Source organism: Sorex araneus, chromosome X (genome assembly GCF_027595985.1).
Source record: "Sorex araneus isolate mSorAra2 chromosome X, mSorAra2.pri, whole genome shotgun sequence".
NCBI lineage: Eukaryota > Metazoa > Chordata > Mammalia > Eulipotyphla > Soricidae > Sorex > Sorex araneus.
Genome location: NC_073313.1, coordinates 248,811,607 through 248,836,357, shown reverse-complemented (window position 1 = coordinate 248,836,357; position 24,751 = coordinate 248,811,607). Strand labels below are relative to the sequence as shown.

The following is a 24,751-nucleotide window of genomic DNA, read 5'->3' as shown; positions in this document are numbered from 1 at the left end:
ACCACTACCACAGCTACACAAAAATCCAACTTCCAACCAGTGACTTGAATTATTCAGTAGTCAGGGGTTCAGAGTGATGGTATAGCGGGGAGGGCTTCTGCCTTGAAAACGGCTGACTCAGGTTTAATCCCCAGCACCCGGGAGTGATACACTGAGTTAAGAGAAAGGAGGAAGCCCTGAGCACTACTGGGTGTTGTCCCAGAACCAAAATATTCTATAGCCATTGAGTTAATATTATATTAATTAGCAAGTGAATTAGAAAAACTTTTGAGGGGGAGGGAGGGGTTGGGTCTCACCCAGCAGTGCTCAAGAGATGCTCCTGGCTCTGTGCTCAGGAGTGAGCACATACACGGCAAGCCCCTTATCTCCTGTACTATCTCTCTGGCCCTGAGGGGGAAACTTGTTTTTGTTTTTGTTCTTGTGTCCCACCTGGTAGTGCTTAGAGCGTTTGTCTGGTTCTGCACACAGGAATTACTCCTGACGGGCCTCGGAGGACCACATGGGATGCCAGGGATTGAACCTGCATCAGCCGTGTGCAAGGCAAACGCCCTACTCTACCTTTAGCTCAAGAGGAAAAGCACACATCCAGCAGGAAGAAAGGAAGGAGAGAGAGAGAGGAGGAGGAAGGGAAGAAAGAAGAGAGGAAAGAGAAAGAAAGAAAGGAAGGAAGGAAGGAAGGAAGGAAGGAAGGAAGGAAGGAAGGAAGGAAGGAAGGAAGGAAGGAAGGAAGGAAGGAAGGAAGGAAGGAAAGAAAGAGAGAAGGAAAGAAAGAGAGAAAGAAGGAAAGAAGAAGGAAGGAAGGAAGGAAGGAAGGAAGGAAGGAAGGAAGGAAGGAAGGAAGGAAGGAAGGAAGGAAGGAAGGAAGCCAGGAAGCCAGGAAGCCAGGAAGCCCATTGCCAATGAAGTGTAAGCTTTGACAAGATTTATTATTGCTTTGTATGAGGATACACCACTGGAGCAGAGGGAACAGATACCATCACAATGTCCCAAGCCAATGAACTCTTTCCTCCTACAAATCTCAAGGCACTAATCACACTCCGCGCATGGGCATACCTGCATGTGCATTCCTCCCTTCAAACTCAAGTTATTAGAGAGCAGAAACATGCTATCCCCTTCTTTATAGCTTTCCTAAAATCTAACATAAAGCAAATGTTCCTCAATAAAAATCACTGAGTCAATACAAATGGCACAGCCTACTGCAATGTGGATGAAAGGCAACTCTCTTCAAAACGCTTCTACCTCAACGAGCGCGTGTACCTTCCATTCTGCCGTTCATACAGCATTCAGCTGTAAAAAGCCAAAGTGCTATTTTTGGATCATTCACAGTCGCCAGGCAAGAGGTGGAGAGAAGGAAGCAATTCCTAAAAAGTCTATTATGCTATTTTTCATCCTTCCAACTATTCCTTTTCTGCACCTACTGCTAAATAAAAGAGCATTACAGACAGTGATCATTTCTATCCCATTTCTCACTTTGCAGGTACTTCAGGCCATGCACTGCCAACTACGCTGCCTTCAGCTGGGTGGGTCTGGGAACTGGTAGGAGAGGATGAAGCGTCGTGTGTGTGACTTTTCAGTGATCTGCATTGGCTACTACAAGCCTCAGGTCAGATCACTCTGGCACTGCATACCCCTACATAGATGTCTACTCGGGAAACATGCCGGACAGTTTTAATGACTCACTTTCCCAATGGGAAAGAACAAGAAAATACATTCGCTAACAGAAAACAGATCAACCAACAGAGTAAGAGGTATTTAATGTTTCAGATCCTCAGTGAATGAATTCTAACTACGAGGTCATTTCTCAAAAAAATTCTTTCTCTCATATCTTCTACTGAGTTTGAAATCAGCAAAAAGAGTCAGATAACTGAATCACAATGATGTCTTCTATGGCTATAAGTGCATGTCTGGTTGCAGAGGGACACATTCCTGGGCTTTTTTTTTTTTTTTTTGAGGTTTTTGGCGTCATGGTCAGTGATGCTCTGAGGTGACTCCTGCTTTGCACTCAGGAATTACTCCTGGCAGTGCTCGGGGGACTGAGATGCTGGAAATTGAACCCAGGTCTGCTGCGTGCAAGGCAATAATGCCCTCCCTACTGTACTACTGCTCTGGCCCCCTCATTCCTGGAAGGTAATGATGCTGGAGCAATAGTATAGCGGGTACAGCTCGTGTTTTGCATGTGGCTAACTAGATTTGATCCCAAGCATCCCATATGATCCCCCAGCAACGCCAAGATTCCTGAATGCAGACCCAGGAGTAAGCCCTAAGCATCCAGGTGTGACCTAAACACCCCCCCCCCCACAAAAAAAGGGTGTGTGTGTAAGAACTGTAGTTCATTTGATTCTGTTTTCCTATTATACATGATTCCGAAAGACCAATGCAACAACAACCAAAAAAAAACCAGTTTTGAAACAATCTCACAATTCCCTAATGCTACACGACACATTAAATTTTTGTAAAGGAAAAGATCTGATCATTTTGGTTTTTCTTTTGTTTTGTTTTGAAACATGCTCTGCGGACAGCCCATATTGTATTTTACTGCAACGACCATGAACTTTGAACTCTCCAGGTGTCAGGATCTTCACCTACGACAGTCAGTCATTCTGTGCGGCCCCCTGACATCTGCCTTCAGATGCTGCATAAAGGCATCTTGGAGTTTCACTGCACTCAAATATGCCAAAAATAAAGAACAAGGAAACTTACGAGGAATGACAAAGACAGAGCAAACAGAAAAGTCCACTTCCAACACTTTAATTTTCCAATCAAAATGATATCTAATTTTATGTATGGCACAGAACCACGGATTTGATACTTCCGGCCCATCGACTTGCTCCAGCACCAGGTGAAACCTGCTCACGACTTAGAGAACATTTGCAGCAAGCAGCTCCCTAGCCACAGGCTCTCAGTCAGGAGGGAGGAAACTGGAGAGCTTCGGGAGACGTATGGTGCACATCTCTCTCCCTACAACTGGCAAAACGCGTGCGGAACTCCCTTCGTCATTACCGTGCAGGCTCGCCCTGTGAAATCCAGGCCCCGACCAGAGCCTGCAAACAGGTGATTTCCCAAGAACAGTCTGTGTTTAGAGTCAATTAGTCAGCAAGATGGAAATAAACTCACCTGTGGGAGTGCACTTCTTATTATTTTTCAAGGAGGAAAACATGTACTGCCGCAAGTCTTCCATGAAAGGCAGCTGCACATACACTAAACACTAATGAGAAAGAATGGAGGCAAAAGCAGAAAACAGCCAAGTGAGTGGAAAAATACGAAGTTGCTCCCAAATAATGTGAAAGTGGCATCATCACAAAGGTGATTTCCCAACACCAGAGAGAGCAAGCTGGGAACATGGAGAGGAAATGTTTTCATTTTTGGTATTAATTGGGGTTTTGTTTGTTCATTTATTTTATGCTTTTTATTTTTTATTTTTTGCTTTTTAAGCTGAAGCGATTGTGCAGTGGATACGGCGTTTGCCTTGCACGAAGCCAACCCGGGTTCGATTCCTCCGCCCCTCTCGGAGAGCCCGCAAGCTACCAAGAGTATCCCACCCGCTCGGCAGAGCCTGGCAAGCTCCCCATGGTGTATTCGATATGCCAAAAACAGTAACAACAAGTCTCACAATGGAGATGTTAATGGTGCCTGCTCAAGCAAATCAATGAGCAACGGGATGACAGTGACCTTACTCAATAGTTTTTTTTAATGCTTTTTATTTTTTGGTTCACACCCGGCAATGCTCAGGGATTCCTCCTGGCTCTGTACTCAGGAATTACTCTTGGTGGTCCTTCGGGACCATATGGGATGCCAGGGATTGAACTCGGGTTGGCTACGTGCAAGGCAAACACCCTCCTCACTGAACTACTGCTTCAGCCCCGATTTTTGGTATTAGCTGTACACGGCTGACAATGAATGGTATGAAGACAGACAAAAAGATGGCATCGGAGACTATCAAAAATTATCTGTAAGATACCTAACACAAGAAAGAAGAGTCATTGTGATAGGAAAACTAATGTGGAAGTCAGGACACTAGCTTTCTTCCCCCCCCCCCCCCCCGCCCCCCGCTTTCTGGGTCACACCCGGCGATGCACAGGGGTCACCCCGGCTCTGCACTCAGGAATTACCCTTGGCAGTGCTCAGGGGACCATATGGGATGCTGGAAATTGAACCCGAGTTGGCCGCGTGCAAGGCAAACGTCCTACCCACTGTGCTATCACTCCAGCCCCATAGGACACTTGCTTTCTCCTAGACAGTCACAGAAAATTATCTGGGAACTTTGGTCTTTTGCATCTGAATGGGAGTTGTGGGTGGCAGGAAGGGGTGGACATGCCAGGAATCAAACCCGGGACCTAACCTTACATGCAGTTCACATCTGCAAAAATGAGAAATCTAGGAAGTCATGAAGAATGAGAACCTAGAGGAAGACACTGGATTGAACACACAAAAAGTCATGGCTAACCTGCTGATGTGCTTTGTGTATGTATGTGCATGTCTTCTTTTCAATTTTTCCTTATGCGTCTTGAAGCACTATGATTCACAGTGCTATTCATGATAAGGTTTCCCTCCTACAACGTTCCTACACTGTTGTTCCTACAGCACACCCTTCTCAGGGGCCTGCTTCCCTTCACCACTCTTTCCGGCCGATTTGCTTTAAGAAAATGCATTCCTTACATACTTTTCCAACTTCTGGGGTCTTTTTCTGGGGCGGTGTTTTGTGTGGCTTTGTTTTCACACTGTGAAGAGATTTCAGTTCACAGACCAGCAGCATCAGTGGGACTTGGAAATGTGGGTAAAAGGTAGAACCTTAGGCCCTACCCAGAACTTGAAAATCAGAATCTTGCACTTTAAGAAGATCCCTCCCAGGGTAATAATTCCACTCATCTTGAGAGCTGAGAAGCAGGGGACGGAGCAACAGTACAGTGGGTAGGGCATTTGCCTTGCACACGGCTGACCCAGGTTTGATCCCCAGCATCCCGTACCTTATGGTCCCCCAAGCATCGCCAGGAGTAATTCCGGAGTGCAGAGTCAGGAGTAACCCCTGAGCATCACTGGGTGTGACCCAAAAAGCAAAAGTGAAAAAAAGAGAAAGAGAGAGAGAGTTGAGAAGGACCGTTTACAATACCAGCCTAAAAAGAAAAAAAAAATGGCAAGACTCAAAAAGTCCTCTGGGGTTTACCTCATAGTTGTCCTTGATATAAGGAAAAGCCACACCAACTTGAGGGTTCGATCTTCTGTCATAAGCATATCGAACAATGGCCACCGTGTCTAACTCATCCAGGGCATGAATGAGGGAGGACAGAGCGACCGCGGCTGCCTGGAAAGACACACACACACACACATACACATCATTGCAGCCAGCATCCAACATGCGGGCAACTTTCACAGCAGAAAGAAATCGTGGGAAAGCGGTGAGTCACTTTGTTCCTGTCTCAGATGTTTTCAAAGGGGTCCGCAGCTAAGCCTGGGCCGTCCTAGACAGTTCCTGGTCCCTGGCCTCAGATCTCTGGCTCCGTCTCAGGTTGGGGGCATGATGCAAGGCCATGTGACGTCTCCAAAATTTCAAAGGACTGACAGTCCCGTAGGAACACAGCAAATTAGATGGGGGAAAGTTGTGCAGCACTTTCCCACTAAGCTCAAAGAGCAAACACAGAAGGCTCAGCTAGGACCTAACAGCTCGGCAAATCCTCGGACAATGGCTTCGGCAACACCATTGTGAGGCATATGTTGTGGCAAGTGATATGAAAAGTATTTTGTGCCTGTTAAGGGATGGCTTGAAGGATGGGAGGGTGGGGGGTGGGGCGAGGGGGGAAACTGAGGACCCTGATGGAAGGAAGGTCACACAGGTGGTGGGAATTGCTGTTGGAACACTGACTCGCTGAAACAACTGTATTATGAGCAACTTCGTACATCATGGTGTTTAATGTCTCAAACATTAAAAATTTAAAAAGGTGGGAGGGGTTGGGTGGAGGGTTCTGGTACAGCCACTCCCAGCAACGTGTGACCCAAGCATGGCACAGGCCTAAGGAGTCAGTGGTCAGCCTGGAGGTGTGGGGACACTCATCACCTCAGGTGACCATGAAGGCCACCAGGCTCACACTTGTAAGTGCACAGGGGCCACCTGGGTGCCTTGGATTGAACTGAGTGCCTCGGGGGCGAGGCAGAGCCAAGGCTCAAACTCTAGGCCTCGAGCCTAAGCTTGGCCCCTCTGTCCCCTCCTCCTGACATTTCTCTAAGTGTCCCTTCACCCAACAGAACGCCCTGACCCCACGTCAGACTGTCTTCACTGGGGCAACTTGGAGGGGGGCGGGTTGAGTTTCCCTCCCCGTCCCACCAGAACCTCGGCTGAAAACTGAAAACTTCCAGAACCCAACTGCACAGCCATGCTCAAGGCTGCTCTCCATAGGCTTGGACGAGTCTCACCTATGAGGGAACCTGCAGAAAAACCCAGGTATGCAGGACCCGTGACTGAGATCACCAAGCTCGCTTGGAACAGGACTGGGCCTCCCCGCCCAGATTCCCGGTTTTCCAGCAGCTTGGTAGTCTAATCAATTACCAAGATCCAGAGACTATGAAGTAAGGCTCCTGGAAGACAGCAACACAGAACGCCCTGGAGTGCATGACCTCTTGTACTGTAGCCCACTGATGTACCAAAAGTAGCACACATTGGTTTGGGTTTAACGTATATGTTTGTAATCTCTTATATGGCTTAAATGAAATACGACAATTGTCACACACTTTCCTCTTATGGTGGTAGGAAGGTGCACGCTGGTGGGATTGGTGTTTGAATATTATCTGTAATGAACTATTGTGAACCACTTTATAAAAATAAAATTTTAAAAAGTGTCCCTTCATTCCCTCCAAAAACATAATGTACGCTATTGACATTTGCTCAGGTTTTCTCATTCTGAACTTCGTTCTCCTCTGAATTCACTTGCTCACTTGATACACTGAACCCTCTGGAGGTCCTAAACAAAATCTTTCTGTGGTGGCCACTCCATGAATTACAGCCAGTATCTTTCTTCCCCTTCATTTCTACATTTCATGAAGTACCACTTTTCTCACTACTCAGACCACAATTAATCTTCAATATACTACACCCAACTGATCCTGGCTGGATCCCTTTGAAGTCACCCATGTTCTCCCAGTTTCCAAATCCCTAGTTCCCCATCAATCTGTTTGACGTTTAGTAGCATCTAAGTATCCTACCTTTATTCTTCCTTTTCCTGTGGCTTTGGTAACATGGTCCCTTATTATTTTGCTTTGTGGCCTGTTCTCCTCTAGCTCTTCCAACTAATCCTGAAATTCTGCTCTGACACATTCTGTCTCTGAGAGGCACGTGCCTAGGGACTGTGTTATCCAGTTGCATGAGGCGGTGCGTGAGATCTTCAGACTCGGGGATGGAGAGATGACTCACCAGGCTAGAGTACAGGTTCACGCTCAACCCACTGCATGGTTTCCTGAGTGCCACCAGGACCGAAACCCAAGCACTGTGCTCAGAGTAGCCCCTGAGCACTACCACGTATGCCCCTGCTCCAGAAAAGCAAGGGTCTGCACTTCCACTTTAAAATCCTCAGATAGATGCCTCTGGACTGTGAACTGAGCCACTGCCCCATGCGGCACCAGGCGGGTAGGGGTTCTCTCTCCAGGCTTTTCCATCTTATGAGCACCACAAAAGGGAAGTAAAAGCTTGCAGTGATGCAATTTCTGGCAGAACTTTCCCTGGACATTATACAGAAATCTAAAACCTAATATCTCTTAGTTGTCAGCAATGTGAAACGGTTCCTTTTTAGCAGGTCTGACTTTGGGGGGAAACTCCAAACAATAACAGTGAGTTTTTTGTTGAAATACTGAAGGTAATCAAAGTAGCAGCCATTTCTCTAGACTGTGAACTAAGTCACAGCCCCACACCGGCCAAGGAGAGGAAATATCCCTCTTTCCTGGTTGTTTCCCATTTTCGGGGAGAAACACGGCATGGTATCCGCCATATTATGAGTTCTATTAAGCAGGTACGAACTGGGCGGTGCGGGAAGGGGGAAGGAAAAAAAAAAAGGAAAAAGAAAAAAAAAGTTATGTACTTGGAGCAGTGGGACTTCATATCTTTTCATTCTCAGCAATGGAAAACTAATTATCAAATGCTTCCTTGGCAGTAGGGCCGTCTTTTTGGGGGGGAAACTCCAACAACAATAGTGAGTTTTGTGTTGAAATATGGAATGTAATCAAGGTAAAGAAAAAATGAAGTGAAATTCATCAGTTATGCAGGTAGGGGTTGGGGGGTTGGGGGGTGGGAGGTATACGTTGGTTTTTGGTGGTGGAATATGGGAACTGGTGAAGGGATGAGTGTTTCAGTATTGTATAACTGAGACATCAGCCTGAGAACTTTGTAACTTTCCACATGGTGATTCAATAAAAACAAACACAAAAAAATAAAAAATAAAATAAAATCCTCAGATAGACCCAGACTTGCATAACCTAGATATTACCTGGGGGGAGGTAGCCTTTACTGTTCTACTATCCATCAAACTATCCCTGACCCAATCTATCTCTCCACTACCCTCGCCCCATCACCCCTGCACTATCTCCTCAGTTCCATCTTTTCATATAGGCCTCACCCAGCCACCCACATGAGAAAGCTCGAAGCCCTCTGATAACACCTGACTCACCTTCACCTTCAACTGCTGACCACATTCTACCAAGTCTAGGGTCTCTGCTGTGAGTCAGGCACACCCATTCCCTCCCAGGGCTGCTTCCCCTATTCCTGGAGCTGAGGATGGTACTCCTTCCATCAAAACATGAAACGGTTTGTCAATTTCAGCATCGTGGAACACAGCAGATTCCGGGGGCAGTTTTGTACTTTCCTCGTCTATAACTTTGTGCTTATAGTTTTTGCCTTCTAGGCAGAATGCTCTAGTTCTCTGTTTTCCAGTCCATTTTCAAGGTGCAGCAAACTGACAACGTCCCTGTTTCAGATTTATTTTAGACATCTCTCTCTCTACAACTCCACACTTTATATGTTTCTCAGTATTACAAAAATGAAAATGCCTAGAGATGACTCTCATGTCTGACATCCCCCTTGCGCCTTTACCTTTTGCTGGAAGCTCTCAGATGATGTAATCCACTTGCTACCCTGCCTATCTGATAAGCACTCACTATTTACTATTTCTTCGCCATGGGATCGTTGACATGTTATTCTTTGACTAGGCAGTGACACCCAGTAGTAGCCCTTTGCATATGTTGTTTGCTTTAGAGTGGTCCCTTAGTCTATGGAGTCTGGATGGAGCTGGAGGTGAGTTATCAAGCTGCAAACCATAGGCTGCCCCATAGCGAGCCAAGTGCAGACAATCATGTGCACCCCAACGCTGCTCAGGTATTAGGGTAATCAGAGCATACCCGGCAATCACATAAAGGAGTAGAAAATTTCTTTGTGAAAAGGCAACAATGAGCAGACACGAAAAACTTCAGCGGGTGTTTAAAATGAAAAAAGGTTGTATCAGTATTTAACAGAACTGGCACTGGAGCAATAGTACAGAGGGTAGGGCATTTGCCTTGCACGCAGCCGACCTATGTTCGATTCCTACCATCCCATATGGTGCTCAGAGCACTCCCAGGAGTAATTGTGAGTACAGAGCTAGGAGTAACCTCTGAGCATTGCCGGTGGGACCCACAAAGCAAGAAAAAAAAATTATCAGAACTGCATGACTCCCGGTAAGATTTGATTGAAGAGAAATCTGTGAATTTGGCCTCTCAACTCTGAGAATTCCCATGCGTATGCCTAGTGCGCTTTAAGGACTCTATTCAACATTAAATGGAGCCAAGTGTTTCTCTTCTGCTAGCTGAGATTGCTTTGATAGAATAATGGCATATCCATTCACTCTATCAACAGCCAGCTCTCCTTCAGAATAAGGACAAAGGGGACTAGTCACTTGTAACAAATGCCTTCCCCCACCTCCCTGAAACAAGCTTTCTGTACCCACTTTACCAACTTCAACTGCAAATACTTCTGAACTTGAAGACTTGATTAGGTGGTCTCAAACAGATACTAGATTTTAGTCATCCAGTTAGATCAACATTTCCAGGTTGTAGAGAGAGCTGAGGTGGGAGAGAGAGCTGAGGTGAGAAAGAGTTGAGGTGGGAGAGAGCTGAGGTGGGAGAGAGCTGAGGTGGGAGAGAGAGCTGAGGTGGGAGAGAGAGCTGAGGTGAGAAAGAGTTGAGGTGGGAGAGAGCTGAGGTGGGAGAGAGCTGAGGTGGGAGAGAGCTGAGGTGGGAGAGAGAGCTGAGGTGGGAGAGAGCTGAGGTGAGAGAAAAAGCTGAGGTGGAAGAGAGCTGAGGTGGGAGAGAACTGAGGTGAGAGAAAGCTGAGGTGGGAGAGAGAGCTGAGGTGAGAAAGAAAGCTGAGTTGGGAGAGAGTTGAGGTGGGAGAGAGAGCTGAGGTAGGAGAGAGAGCTGAGGTGGGAGAGCACTCATGCCTTGTGCTCAATCCCCAACAAAGCACAGCTGTCCGAGCACTGCTGAATATAATCCTAGTAGACCGTGACAAAGCACCCAGAGAGCCTCAATGAGGAAAATGAAACAAAACAAAACCAAAAAAACACTCAACATTCCTAAGGATATTCTTCTAAGTAGTCACAAGTCCTAATGTGCAGGCAACCTAGAAAATATTTGCAGAAAAGAGCAGTTTTGAGTGTAGGATCTGTTATCAAATAAAAATCAGCCTTAGAATGGAATCCCTGAGGAAGATGGGTGAAATTTAGAAAGTGAGAGAGAGAGAGAAAAAGAGAGAGAGAAAGAGAGAGAGAGAGAGAGAGAGAGAGAGAGAGAGAGAGAAGGGGCAAAGACAAATTTTCAAAATGAAAATGGTCCAGTAAGTCAGAATGCTTAAGTGAGGATGCTTATGCTAGCAAAAACTAAATGTTCGCATTGATGGAAATAAAAATGTCAGCCTTCCCCCAGCACTCCTGGACATTTGGACATTTGATCATGTGAGTCCCACACCCACAGGCATTTGTTTTTGTTTTTAATCTTTACCAGGCCTCTAACCACAGGACCACACCCTAAGGCCTTGGACCCCTGCAATAATAAATCCATTTGTCATTTCTCCACGCTCAGAGTGAAAGGTCAGTGAGATCTTCCCAGTGGTGTTCCAAAAATTAATGTCACTCTAAACTACAAAGGCCCCCCAACAATTCACTTAAAATGACAATTCAATTCTGTGGCGCTACTTGAAAGAACCTCATCTCTGAAGGTCAACTCACCTCATCGTCTTTTGCTGCAAAGACCTTTAGAACCTGATTTCCCATAAAATACCTCCTGTGGACCTACAAGAGAAAGGAAAGAAAAAGAATGACCCCAAATGATTGTGACAAATCATTTTAAAGTCACATGTTACTAAGAAATTCTATTTGAAATAACTGAAAAATTTCACAAATATTACAAACAATTTATTACTTGAGTTTCAGTTCAACATCACGTAAATATAAACATACACATAGAGATACACCTACTATATGTCAAATATTATTTGGGGCACTGTAAGTATAATAAAAGACAGACTAGAATCTTATTCTAAGGAGCCCAGATAGAAACATATGAAATGAACTGCAATGTAGGAGTATGAATAGTGCTTTAAAGGAAATAAAGAACAGTAGAATATTTTGGTGCTACAAGAGCGCATAAGAGGGCATCCTGCTTATTATAAGCAGGGTGATCATTTTGGAGCCACTGAATGTACCTGGCCCCAAAGTGATCATAACCTTAAGTCAAGGCTTATGTATAATTTAAGTGTTATCCTAAGCAAATTATTAAAGGATGCGTAGAAAGCAACTAAGTGTCCAGGTTCAAGCATCCTGGGGGCAGAAGTAAGAGTGTGAATAAGTCATAGGTCTAAAATGATACCTCAACGGGAGTGACCACGGGAGTGACGCCTGAATACAGAACTGGATGGAGCCCCCAACACTGGGTGTGGCCCCCCAAAGTGTGTGAATAAGTCTGGAGCAACATAACATAACAGTACACAAGGAATAGCTATGGGAGTAGTGCAGTGGCATGCAGTGAGGAAAACAGTGAAAAGATGAGCAAGATTAGCAAGGATCAGATCAGGAAGTATCTTAGGACCAATGTTCAAGGGCTTGGACTTCATCCAGACAGCAATATGATGAACTGCAAAGGTACCAGAACAAACCACGAGAGCGGTAGGAACGGAGGAAGGGAAATTAGTTAAACCAACAATACTGCATGTTGTGTTCCCCACTTTTCATCCAATCACAAATATCTGGGGAAGTCAGAGGGGTCAAATCAGGTCTGCCAATATATGATTAGAAAATGATACTGTCACTGTCATCCCGTTGCTCATTGATTTGCTTGAGTGGGCACCAGTAACATCTCCATTGTGAGACTTGCTGTTACTGATTCTGGCATATTGAATATTCCATGGGTAGCTTGCCAGGCTCTGCTGTGCGGGCGGGATACTCTCGGTAGCCTACTGGGCTCTCCGAGAGGGGCGGAGGAATCGAACCCAGGTCGGCCGCGTGCAAGGCAAACACCCTACCTGCTGTGCTATCGCTCCAGCCCAGAAAATGATACTGGAGTCCCTAATATCCTAACTCCCTGCACCTATAGAACCACTTTTCTCTGATCTAAGTCATCTTGAATCCAGCTGGAGCTTATTTTTGAGAAGGGGCTCTGTGCTCTGTGGGGCAATACTATTTCTCAGGTGTTTTCTCTGCTCTCCCATTTCAAAAGCCTGTTAACTTCTGTAGCTTAGAAGGAATTAGTCTTGGGCTGGAGAGACATACAATAGATACGGGGCTTGCCTTGCACAGAGAAAACCCTGGTTCGAGTCTGACACTGTATATGGTCCCCAGAGCAGACCTGTGCCAGAAATGACCCCTGAGGAGAGAGCATGTCTGAGCACCATTGGGTATGGCTCAAAACAACAAAAACAATTTCAAAAATCAGTGAGGCCCCTATAACTCAAATACCTAGCACCTCCATGTTCATTTCTCATTTGAATATGGGGACTAACACCTAAGGACAGTAGAGATAAGGGCCAGGAGGATCATTCCATGGCTTGGAAGCTGGTCTCACATGCTGGAGGAAAAGGCAGCTGGGATAGAGAAGGGACCACTAAGTAAATGATGGTTGGAAGGACTGCTCAGGATGGGAGATGCATGTTGAAAGTAGACTACAGACCAAGCACAATGGCCTTTTAATACCTGTATCGCAAACCATAACACCCAAAAGGAGAGAGAAGAGTAATAAGGAATGTACCTGCCACAGAGGCAGGGGGCGAGATGGGGAGGGGGTGGCAGAAGGGATACTGGGAACATTGGTAGCGGAATACAGGCATTGGTGGAGGGACGGATGCTCGATCACTGTGTGACTGAAACGTAATCATGAAAGTCTGTAAGTCTCAGAGACTGAACACAATGGCCACACAACACCTTTATTGCAAACCACAACACCTAATCAGAGAGAGAGAGAACAAAAGGGAATACCCTGCCATAGTGGCAGTGTGGGGTGGGGGGAGACGGGACTGGGGAGGGTGGGAGGGATGCTGGGTTTACTGGTGGTGGAGAATGGGCACTGGTGAAGGGATGGGTTCTCGAACTTTGTATGGGGGAAACATGAGCACAAAAATGTATAAATCTGTAACTGTACCCTCATGGTGATTCACCAATTAAAAATAAATAAATTATAAAAAAAAAAAGAAAATTTGTAAGTCTCTATCTCATGGTGATTCAATTAAAAAAAAAGAATCTGGGAATAAGACTGTATTATCAGTTGGTGACATTTATATAGAGCTTTATTTGCCTATTAGAATCTGCATTAGCACTTCACTAATTAAAGGAACTACTAATAACATTTTCTCCTAAGGTGCCTAAATGACAGACACTTAAAGAAGCTAAATTCTTGTTCTCCCTACAATTAGAGCAGAGATTTGTAAACTTATTTGGCCCACTATCCCATTTTCAGGAGAAAATAAAAAAGAGAGAGAGAGAGAGAAGCCTAATCAGTGCCCTTCACCAAGAAATCAAACAAACTGAAAGTGCCCCCAGATGCATGCATGCGCACTGGACATCCACCCCCACCCAACACCAATCAAAAACAGTATTATCCACCTGGGAAAGAAAGAATTAGAACCCGAGAACAGATCTTGAAAAAACAAAATGAAACGGTTCTTGAAACGTTATAAGAAGAATAATCCACAGATAAAACGAAACCCTCTGTGGCACCGAATTAAAACTTTCACGCTGATTTGATTCGGAAATGTTCATTTCCTTACTCTGAAAGAATCTGGAACTGTGTGATCTTGCTAACTTAATGATTGCTGGCCTGTTAGAGGGTGCCTGCTTACCGTCGTATGGAAGACAAGCTGTTTGTATTTGTGAGTACATGAAATCTGGCGCATAAAAGCTAGACTACACAAAAATAAGCCTGTAAATCAGGTGAGAAGACCACAAATGATTAACAGGATAGGCTTTGGAACTGAGAAAAGAGGCTCAGAACCATCTCGACCACTTTCAGGCTGTTACCGGGCCAGTTACTTACTGACTCTGAATCTCTAGATCTTAATTTTTAAAAGACATACCGTGGTGCCTACCTAAAAGGGTTAAAAGAGTTAAAAAGAACTTACATAAACTACTTCGTATAATGACTGGAATATTATAATTACCCAACAAATGATAGTTATTATCTTCATTATACATAATTTAAAAATGCATAAAATGCTTTAAAGATGATTAAGAAATATGTGATGACAAAAAGCTAAATATAATTAAAGTTCTTTAAGATCAAAACTGTGGGGCTGGTGAGAGAGTACAGCTGGTAAAACACTGGCCTTGCATGCAGCTGACCCGAATCTATCCCCAGCACCACATCTGGTTCCCCCAGCCTGCCGGGTGTGACCCCTAAACTCAGAGTCAGGGGTAAACCCTGAGTACCGCCATATGTGGCCCCCAAACCAAAACTAAAATAAAATAAAATGCACAATGTACTTGTGGTCAGCTCACTCTTTCCTGTAGTTGCCATTTAGCTAGCCCGCCCCCAAGCCTGCTCTGGCACACGTAATTTCAAGTTTCTGAGTCCTGAATTACACCTGCCGGTGTCCTCAATAGGTCTTTTCTGTTTGCCTGGAATTAGGGAGATCCACTTCCCAAGAGGCTGATTTCCACAAAGGGAGCTGAGAACTGAATGAAGAATGCATTTCATTGGAGCTTTATCTTTGACATCAATAACCATACATTTTAAAGTTTGCATACTTCCCAAGGACTAGAGCAATAGCACAGTGGGTAGGGCGTCTGCCTTGCACAAGGCCGACCCGAGTTCGATTCCTCTGTCCCTCTTGGAGAGCCCGGCAAGCTACCGAGAGTATGGAGCCCGCACGGCAGAGCCTGGCAAGCTCCCTGTGGTATATTCAATATGCCAAAAAAAAACAGTAACAAGTCTCACAATGGAGAAGTTACCGGTGCCCGCTCGAGCAAATCGATGAACAACGGGATGACAGTGCTACGGCAGTGCTACATACTTCCCATACTGAATAGTTTTATTTTCAGAAAAAACACATTAGTGTAATTTGTTAGTAAATTGAGTAAACTGTTAGTCTCCCAATTTCCAAAACAATTATTCTGATCACTAAAACTGTATCAATCAACTCTAAGTAAATAGTCCTAATTTCTGGCCTTATAAGTCTAACACATATACACCCAACAGTCTGGGCATATCATGACAAGCACTGTCCCTACCTCCCTAAAACATTCTAACACCGAATTACATAGGGACCCTGTGCCACAGCAATGTGAAGAAGTTTAAATACTAAATACTGAGGGGCTGGAAAGATGTACAGTGGGTAGGGCATTTGCCTTGCACGCGGCTGACCCGGGTTTGATCCCCACCATCCCATACGGTCCCCCAAGTATGGCCAGGAGAAATTCCTGAGCACAGAGCCAGGAGTAAACCCTGGACATTGCTGGGTATGACCTAAAAAGAAAAAAATTTTAAAAATACTAAATACTGGATACCATTTGGTGGGAGGGACATGCAGTGGTGTCCCTCAGAGCTTACTCCTGACTCTGGTCAGAGATCAGTCCAGGCAGTGCTCAATGGCACCATATCTGGTGCTGCAGATCAAATGGGTAGCACCCGCAAATAAACCAAGTGCCTTTACCCATGCAATACCCCTCCAGCCCCAGGTGCTATTTTTATTACAATTCTTACTTGAGTTTTCTAGCATTAAAAAAAATCTCTCCCGCCCAGAGATGAACCAAGAGCCGCGGCACGAGAAGCAGAGCCTCCCGCCTACTGACTGTGATCCTGAGGTCTCCTAACCCATTTTGGCACCAGAGCAGATTCTTGCAGCCATGCATTTTGACTGCGAACTGAACTACAACCTCGTGCAGCCCGGGGAGGGATTTTTTTCCCTCTCCACCCCATTTTTCTGAGCGAAAATGGCGGCAGCGGCAGCAGCCACGCGGTGAGAGCCACCCTCTAAGACCCCTATACCAGGAGGTAGGACTTTCTTTAGTGACGTAGCCTGTAGGTGATCCTGGGAGGGGAGGTGTTCCCGGCGCGCCTTCCGCCCAGAGATGAACCAAGAGCCGCGGCACGAGAAGCAGAGCCTCCCGCCTACTGACTGTGATCCTGAGGTCTCCTAACCCATTTTGGCACCAGAGCAGATTCTTGCAGCCATCCATTTTGACTGTGAACTGAGCTAAAATATTAGAAACCCAAAACCGCGCGGCCGCAATAGCGGCCGCGCGGACTCAAAGTCTTCACTTTTACCAAGGAAGAGAAATTATTAGATGATGCTTATTCAGCAGGCCTGATTGTTGGGGAAAATTTCCAATCAACAATAGTGAGTTCTGTATGGAAATATTAAATGTACTCAATATATAGAGAGAATAATGGGAATATCATCAGCTACTTAGATGGGGGGTGGGGTGGGAGGGGGGTGTATTGGGGTTCTTGGTGGTGGAACGGGTGCACTGGTGAAGGGATGGTGGTTTAATCAGTATTTGACTGTGACTTAAACCTGAAAGCTTTGTATTTTTTTTGTTTTCACGGTGGTTCAATAAAATATTTCTTTAAAAAAAAAAATAAATAAAAAATAAAAAAATAAAAAAAAATCTCTCCAGGGTCTGGAGAGATAGCACAGCGGGTAGGGCATTTGCCTTGCACGCAGCCAACCCGGGTTCGATTCCCAGCATCCCCTATGGTCCCCCGAGTACCACCAGGAGTAATTCCTAAGTTCATGAGCCAGGATCGCAGGGTGTGACCCAAAAAGAAAAAAAACTCTCCATCCCCAAAGAGCCTGAATAGATGTCCTTCATACTGATTCATTCTTTTCAATTGCCTACCTCAAGAACTCCTGGTTCAACACTCAGGAATTTCTCCTTACAGTGCTCGGGGGACCATATGGGATGCTGGGGATTGAATCTGGATCGGCAGCGTGCAGTACAAGCATGCTACTTGCTATACTATCTCTCCACCCTCCCAAGGTATCTGAGAATCATTAAGAACTCTTTCCAGGCTAGTCTATGGGAATCCATGACCTTCACTGATGACTATATTTTCCACTATGCCTATTTTTGTATCTTGGCACAGGTATCTAAAAAAAGGGGGGGGGGAAGCCTTATGGGCAAGTTTCACATCCTAGGCTTCTTTATGGAGAAGAAGGCTGAGTGGCATCAGACAGAAATATTCTATGAGAGCAAAGGCCATTCTCACCACTCTCAAACACTCTATTAGTGTTTCTTAGAGGATCGTATGCAGTGATAGGAACTACATCGAGGTTGGCAGCAAGCAAGGCAAGGCCTTAACTGCTGTACTATATCTCCAGCGCAGGGAACAGCCTCTTTAAGGCAAACTAAGAACTGACCTTTTATTTTTTATTTTATTTTTTGCTCTTTTGGGTCACACCCAGAGATGCTCAGGGGTTACTCCTGGCTCTGCTCTCAGGAACTACTCCTGGTAGTATGTGGGGGAACATATGGGATGCCAGAGATTGAACCCAGGTTGGTCGCATGCAAGACAAACACCCTCCCTGCTGTACTATGTCTCTGGCCCCAAAAACTGACTTTTTTTTTTTTGAAGTAAACAGATTTTATTTGGAAATTTTTTATGTTGTAGAGAGGGGGAGAGAGAGAGAGGAGAGAGACAGAGACAGAGACAGACAGAGAGACGCACTCAAGACAGTAATGCACTCTTCTCCAAGGGTGGAGAGGGACTCTACACACATCCCAGCATTAGACACAAAAGCATGAAAGTACACATCTCAAGAGGGGAGATTCGGGCGCCACATGTGCTCAGCCACGTGGGTGCAAGGAGAACATAGGCTCGGAAGAACTCACTTTTAATTGGATCTAACCCTATGACTCGTGTTAAGAATTTTCTAGGTCTTGGACAGTTTTTTTCCCCCCCCTTCAAAGACCAAAAACAGAAACACTGATCCCCAAACCACAATTTAGGAAAATTAAAGTGAAAAAAAAGTATATATATACATATATATATATATATACATATACACACATTATATAATATATATATATTACAAAGAAAGTCCCATAAAAGCACACCAGCTCAAGTAATGAGGCAGAAGCTAATTCATTTTGTTTATGATTAGCAAAGTAAGTGCTGTACCTGAGAAGATCTACAAAATCCCAAAACAGAGAAGCACTTCCCGTCCGATTTATATTTCATTTGCTCCTGATCCACTTTAGAGAAAGGGATGATATCGCTCCCGTAGCGGAATCCTGGAGAACAAGAGAAGCGCATCTGTTAAGCATATGGGGCCTCGTTTTTCCACAGGCTGAAATTAGCCCTCCAAATACAATTAACAATACATGCACACTCCAGATCAAGCTTCCATACGGACCACTCCCCAGAATCAAATTACTGCCCCTTGTGATCAATGGGGAAAAAGAAGGTGCAGACACGCAAACAACATATATGCTATAGAAACGATTAAAATCTAATTACATTTTTTAAGTAGCATCTTCTGCAATCTAGTTACCTTAATGATTATCCAGCCTAGAAGAACGAAAGTGGAAAATGTAATGTACTAGTTATCCTCCAAAGATAAACCAGGGCTGAGTAAAGTACAGGCGTGATTTGTAAACATAATAACAAAAACACATTTATTCTGAAATCTGGAGACCCACGGAGAAAAACGCCCCTAGGAAATGTTCTGAACAAAATGTTCACAAAAAAAAAAAAAATGAATGCTAGAAATATATAAATGCCTAGTGGAAGAAGCCAAAATTTCTCTATTTAGAAACACTGAATTGATAAATTGGATATTTTTCTGCATTTAAGTGTATTTTGTTATTGGAACTGGTGATCTTTTTTCCTTTTTATAAAAAAAAATTACTTAGATTACTCATACAAATATAGATTCTTGGCTACTTAAAGAAACAGGGTCTGGAGTGCTAGCACAGCCAGTAGGGTGTTTGCCTTGCACATGGCCAACCTAGGTTCGATTCCCAGCATCCCATATGGTCCCCCAAGCATCGCCAGGAGTAATTCCTAAGTGCATGAGCCAGAAGTAACCCCTGTGCAACACCAGGTGTGACCCCCAAAAAAAAACAAAAGAAAGAAAGAACAAAAGAAAGAAACAACTCCAGTGTGGTTTCGGGGCCTCTGCTCTAGGTTAGCTCAAGTTCCCTTCAGTATATAGTCTTGCAATTTGTGAAATGGAAGCAAAAGCACGTGCATTTATACTTCAAGAAACGAGAGAGAGAGAGAGAGAGAGAGAGAGAGAGAGAGAGAGAGAGAGAGAGAGAGAGAGAGTCTGTCTTTGTGTGTGTGTGTGTGTGTGTGTGTGTGTGTGTGTGTGTCCTAGCTTCCTGCCTGCCTGGGGCCTGACATGGCTGGAAGCAAAAGCGCATGCATGGCCTGGGGCCAGAGATGGCTCCACAGGCCTGGCATATAGAAGGCCTGGCTTTGATGTGTGGCACCTGTTTCCCTGAGCACTGAGACAAAAGTAGCCTTTGAGCACCACCAGACATGAACCCAGCCCCACCCCCAACGTTAACCTCCCGAAGAAAGAAAGAAAGAAAAAGAAAAGAGAAACGTTTATGTTTTTATGTTTATGGATGTTTGGGGCACAGTATGTGATCCTGGAGTTAATGTCATGTATTTGGTGAATACATTTCTATTTTCTAATTCTATTTCATTCCTGTTTCTTATAGGAAACATTTCTATTTTCTTTTTTTCACTTTTTGTCTTTTTTTTCTTTTTTTTTTGCTTTTTTGGGTCACACTTGGTAATGCACAGGGGATACTCCTGACTCTGCACTCAGGAATTACCCCTGGCCGTGCTCAGGGGACCCTATGGGATGCTGGAAATCGAACCTGGGTCAGCCACGTGCAAGGCAAATGCCCTACCCGCTGTGCTATCGCTCCAGCCCCAAAAACTTTTCTATTTTCATGAATATTTTTTTGAATTCCAATTTTTAAAAAATTAAGAAAGTGTATGGCAAATGATAAAGTGTGGTATTTAAACCAAACGTTTTTCAATTTGTCCTTTTCATTAAATTGTATGACAGTAATCTGAAATTCATAATGAAAACCATCTTTGGCCAGAGAGGTAGGTAGTATGGCAGGTGAGGCGGGTTTCATGCCCCGCACCCCATGCTGTCTCCTGAGTGCCTCCAAGAATGAGGCACTGAGCACAGAGCCAGGACTAAGCCCTCAGCACTATGTGGGTGTGGCCCCCAAATAAGTCCCCCTCCTCCCCCAACTGCCATTCATTCAAAGAGCAAATCAGCAACTCTGATCTTTGTACAGGGCAAAAGGTATAGAAAAGAATAGACAACAATCTTCTTTTGCCCACAGGTACCCCTAGTGCCTCTAAGAAGAAGAACTCTACTTATAAAGGGGAAACAGCAGAGCACAGGAAATCAGTGGTGACCGCAGAAAGATAAGGGAGAAACACTTCGTATCTATGGATGGTTGGAGCCGACAAATTTAACACCTCCCTCTCCATATTCCACCAGCGAAATCTCTTTTCGCCTAAAATAATCATAGCAGCTTTCTTTGCCTGCAACCCAAAAAACTGCATCTTTATCTTTACTCCTTTTTCCTTCCAACTCTTCTTACACCCAACTGTCATATTACTTCCTAAAATATAGCCCTAATAACACTGCTTCTCCAACTTAACAGCTCTATTTATGTTAGAGGCACCACGATTTATGATACTGCTAATGACAGGGATTCATGCATACAGTGTTCCAACCCCACACGCTCTGTTCCCCCCACCAGCCTCGACCCAATCCCCTTCCCCTACTCACTCCATGGTAGACTTTGTTCTCAAATACTGTTGTTTTTTTTTTAACTTTTTTTTTTATTAGTGAATCACTGTGAGGGTACAGTTACAGATTTATACATTTTTGTGCTCATGTTTCCCCCATACAAAGTTCGAGAACCCATCCCTTCACCAGTGCCCATTCTCCACCACCAGTAAACCCAGCATCCCTCCCATCCTCCCCAGTCCCGTCTCCCCCCACTCCACACTGCCACTATGGCAGGGTATTCCCTTTTGTTCTCTCTCTCTGATTAGGTGTTGTGGTTTGCAATAAAGGTGTTGAGTGGCCATTGTGTTCAGTCTCTAGTCTACATTCGGCACGCGTCACCCTTCCCCCGAATGACCTCCGACCACATTTTACTTGTTGTTCCCTTCTCTGAGTTGCCCAGAATGAGAGACCAGCCTCCAAGCCATGGAGACAGCCTCCTGGTATCAAATACTGTTTTGTTTTGTTTTGTTTTGTTTTGTTTTTAAAATGAACCAAAAAAGTCTTCAACCGATCCTTCAAAACTCTTCCTAGCTCAAAGGAACTGTCGCACTGAACAATTTGCTCAAGTGGGCACCAGTAACATCTCCATTGTGTGACTTACTCTTACTGATTCTGGCATATTGAATACACCATGGGTAGCTTGCCAGGCTCTGCCGTGTGGGCGGGATACTCTCAGCAGCTTGCCAGGCTCTCCGAGAGGGGCGGAGGAATCAAACTCAGGTCGGCCTCGTGCAAGGCAAACACCCTACTCGCTGTGCTATCACTCCAGACCTCTCAGAGGAACACGTAGAGAAAAAGTTTGAAGTATGGCAACTGTAGATTCAAGTTCTGCTGGCTGGCAGATTTATGACTTTGAAAGCATTAATGTGTTTACAGAAACTGTTATCTGTAAAATGGAAATAATACTAGTACCTGCTTCATTACTTTGTTATGAAGATTAAAAGAGAAAATGCAGGTCTCTTTTAGATACTACCCTTGAGCGTAATCTATATATGCTCAAATACAGCAAACAAACTATTTGATATCCTCAGGAAGACCTGGGCTGGAGCTATAGCACAGCGGCAGGGCATTTGCCTTGCACACGGCCAACCCGCATTCGATTCCTCCGCCCCTCTTGGAGAGCCTGGCAAGCTACGGAGAGTATCTAGCCTACACGGCAGAGCCTGGCAAGCTACCCATGGTGTATTCGATATGCCAAAAACAGTAAGTCTCACAATGCGAGACGTTACTGGTACCCGCTCGAGCAAATCGATGAGCAATGGGATGACAGTGACCGTGACAGGAAGACCCACTACTTTTCTGGTCTTTAATCATGCTATTCTTCCTTCTTTGGGTGTGTCATTTATACTAGGATTAAACGGTTAGCAGGAGATGATTCTAATGAGGCCTGACTCTGAAATCCATGCTCTTAGCAACCCAATATTACTAAAGTGACTGTAAGAATTGGCAGTGATTATAGACTATACCTTATATTCTGCACATAGTCCATCAGGACAAAGAAAGATACTATAACTATCATCAGCTTTAACCACTCTCTCCCCACCACTCTGAAACACAAATAAATGCAAGCACTGTGATTCAGTATTTTAAAGGAAGTTTAAAGAAATTTTTAAAGAAATCATTTTCAAGGCTTGCAAATTTAAACTATATATTGGAGAGCTGGGAATATAGTACAGAGACTAAGGCACTCGTCTTGCATCCTGCTGACCCCAGTTTGATTCCCTGGCACCATATATTGTTCCCAGAGCACCTCCAGGGGTCACTCCTGAACAGAGAACCAGGAATTATTCCTGAGTACCACTGGACATGGACATCAAACAGAAAACTGTCACTGTCATCCCATTGCTCATTGATTTGTTCGAGCGGGCACCAGTAACGTCTCTCATTGAGAGACTTATTGTTACTGTTTTTGGCATATCCAATATGCACGGGTGGCTTGCCAGGCTCTGCTGTGCAGGCTCCATACTCTCGGTAGCTTGCCGGGCTCTCTGAGAGGGCCGGAAAAATCGAACACAGGTCGGCTGAGTGAAAGGCGAAAGCCCAACCCTGTGCTATCGCTCCAGCCCAAACAGAAAACAAGAACACAAAATATATACTGGGCAGCACATAGCACTGTAGCACTGTCATCAACTTGCTCGAGCGGGCACCAGTAACGTCTCCATTGTGAGACTTGTCGTTACTGTTTTTGGCATATTGAATACACCACGGGGAGCTTGCCAGGCTCTGCCGTACGGGCGGGAAACTCTCGGTAGCCTGCCGGGGTCTCTGAGAAGGACAGAGGAATTGAACCCAGGTCAGCCACGTGCAAGGCAAACGCCCTACCTGCTGTGCTATATGCCATGAAATACAGTATTATACAAAATGGTACACAAATAATTTTTCTCATTTCCTACATTACCTTAAGGGAGCATCTTTTTCATGTTATTAGGACTTAAAATTAGCACTCACAGAAACAATCTCTCGGGAAGTCAAAAATAAAAATTAAAAAAAAAAAAACCACTTTTTTCAGCCACTTTAATCTTAACATTCTCTTAGCTATTAAATTTCAAACTTAAGGGGAAAAAAAGAGGTAAACATTACATCCTATCACTGGAACCCTGGCAAGCTAGAGAACTGGAGTATGCTCCTGGGACACAACTTCCTAAGGCTCAGCAGAAGATCCAAGGACCCTGAGTGCTGTGAACCTCAAAGAGCTGGAGCTCCTGGCTGAGTTGAAGGGAAAAAAGATTGAATAGAACTCAGAAATGACTATCCACAAAGAATACCGCTCAACCCTAGCCTGGCTCCCGGCACCTGGAAGAAGAAAATCTCCTGGGCAAAAGTGAGAACTCTCCCTGACGTACCTTGAATGATATCTTCCTTCGAAACTTCTGTCTCATCATCATCATTCAAGCAATAAACGGTTTCTTTTTGTATATCTTCTTTCTTGTGGGTTCTTGCATCTACGACTGTCCAAGACTTTTTAACTCTCTCCTGTACAATCTAATTTGCAAAAGAAAAATGAGAAATAGGACAGTTAGGGTTCCACCCAGTATAAGATAAAACACTCTCTGATTTACAGAAAGAAAACAATTATTCTAAATTGTTTTGCTATTTCACTCCCTCCCCTTAGGATAATCCATCTAACAAATATTAGTATATGTTGGTCTGCATATACCTCCTAAACAGGATTCTAGATTATGTTACAAAAGAGAAAGTATTTTGTTATTACGTTTTCTGACAGAATAAAGAGAGAGAGGTCTATTGAAAAAATCTAAAATCAAAAGGCTTAAAAATGCAATTAGAAAAAAGAGCAAGAAAATTGTATTCTCATTTTCAGGAACATAATTCTAGGCCTAAATGGTACGCAGACTTAAGATTTTTTTTTTTTTTTATGAATTTAGTGTGTGTGTCCATGTATGTGAATGTATGTGGGAGCTAATCTTATAAACACTAAAGACATGGGCATAGAAAAACATGTTTCTGTATATTTTGTGCAAATGT

General features: G+C 44.4%; 1 protein-coding gene across 1 annotated transcript in view; it reads right to left on the bottom strand.

Annotated features, from left to right (window-relative positions):
- Positions 1–24,751, bottom strand: part of XRCC5 (X-ray repair cross complementing 5) — a 119,395-nt gene that overhangs the window by 63,700 nt on the left and 30,944 nt on the right. The window contains exons 8-12 of the mRNA XM_055121576.1: positions 24,112–24,250; positions 18,616–18,728; positions 11,235–11,297; positions 5,162–5,299; positions 3,115–3,205 (exon numbers count right to left, since the gene is read on the bottom strand). Of these exons, the coding sequence (XP_054977551.1) occupies positions 3,115–3,205; positions 5,162–5,299; positions 11,235–11,297; positions 18,616–18,728; positions 24,112–24,250 (544 nt within the window). The remainder of the gene's footprint in view (positions 1–3,114; positions 3,206–5,161; positions 5,300–11,234; positions 11,298–18,615; positions 18,729–24,111; positions 24,251–24,751) is intronic.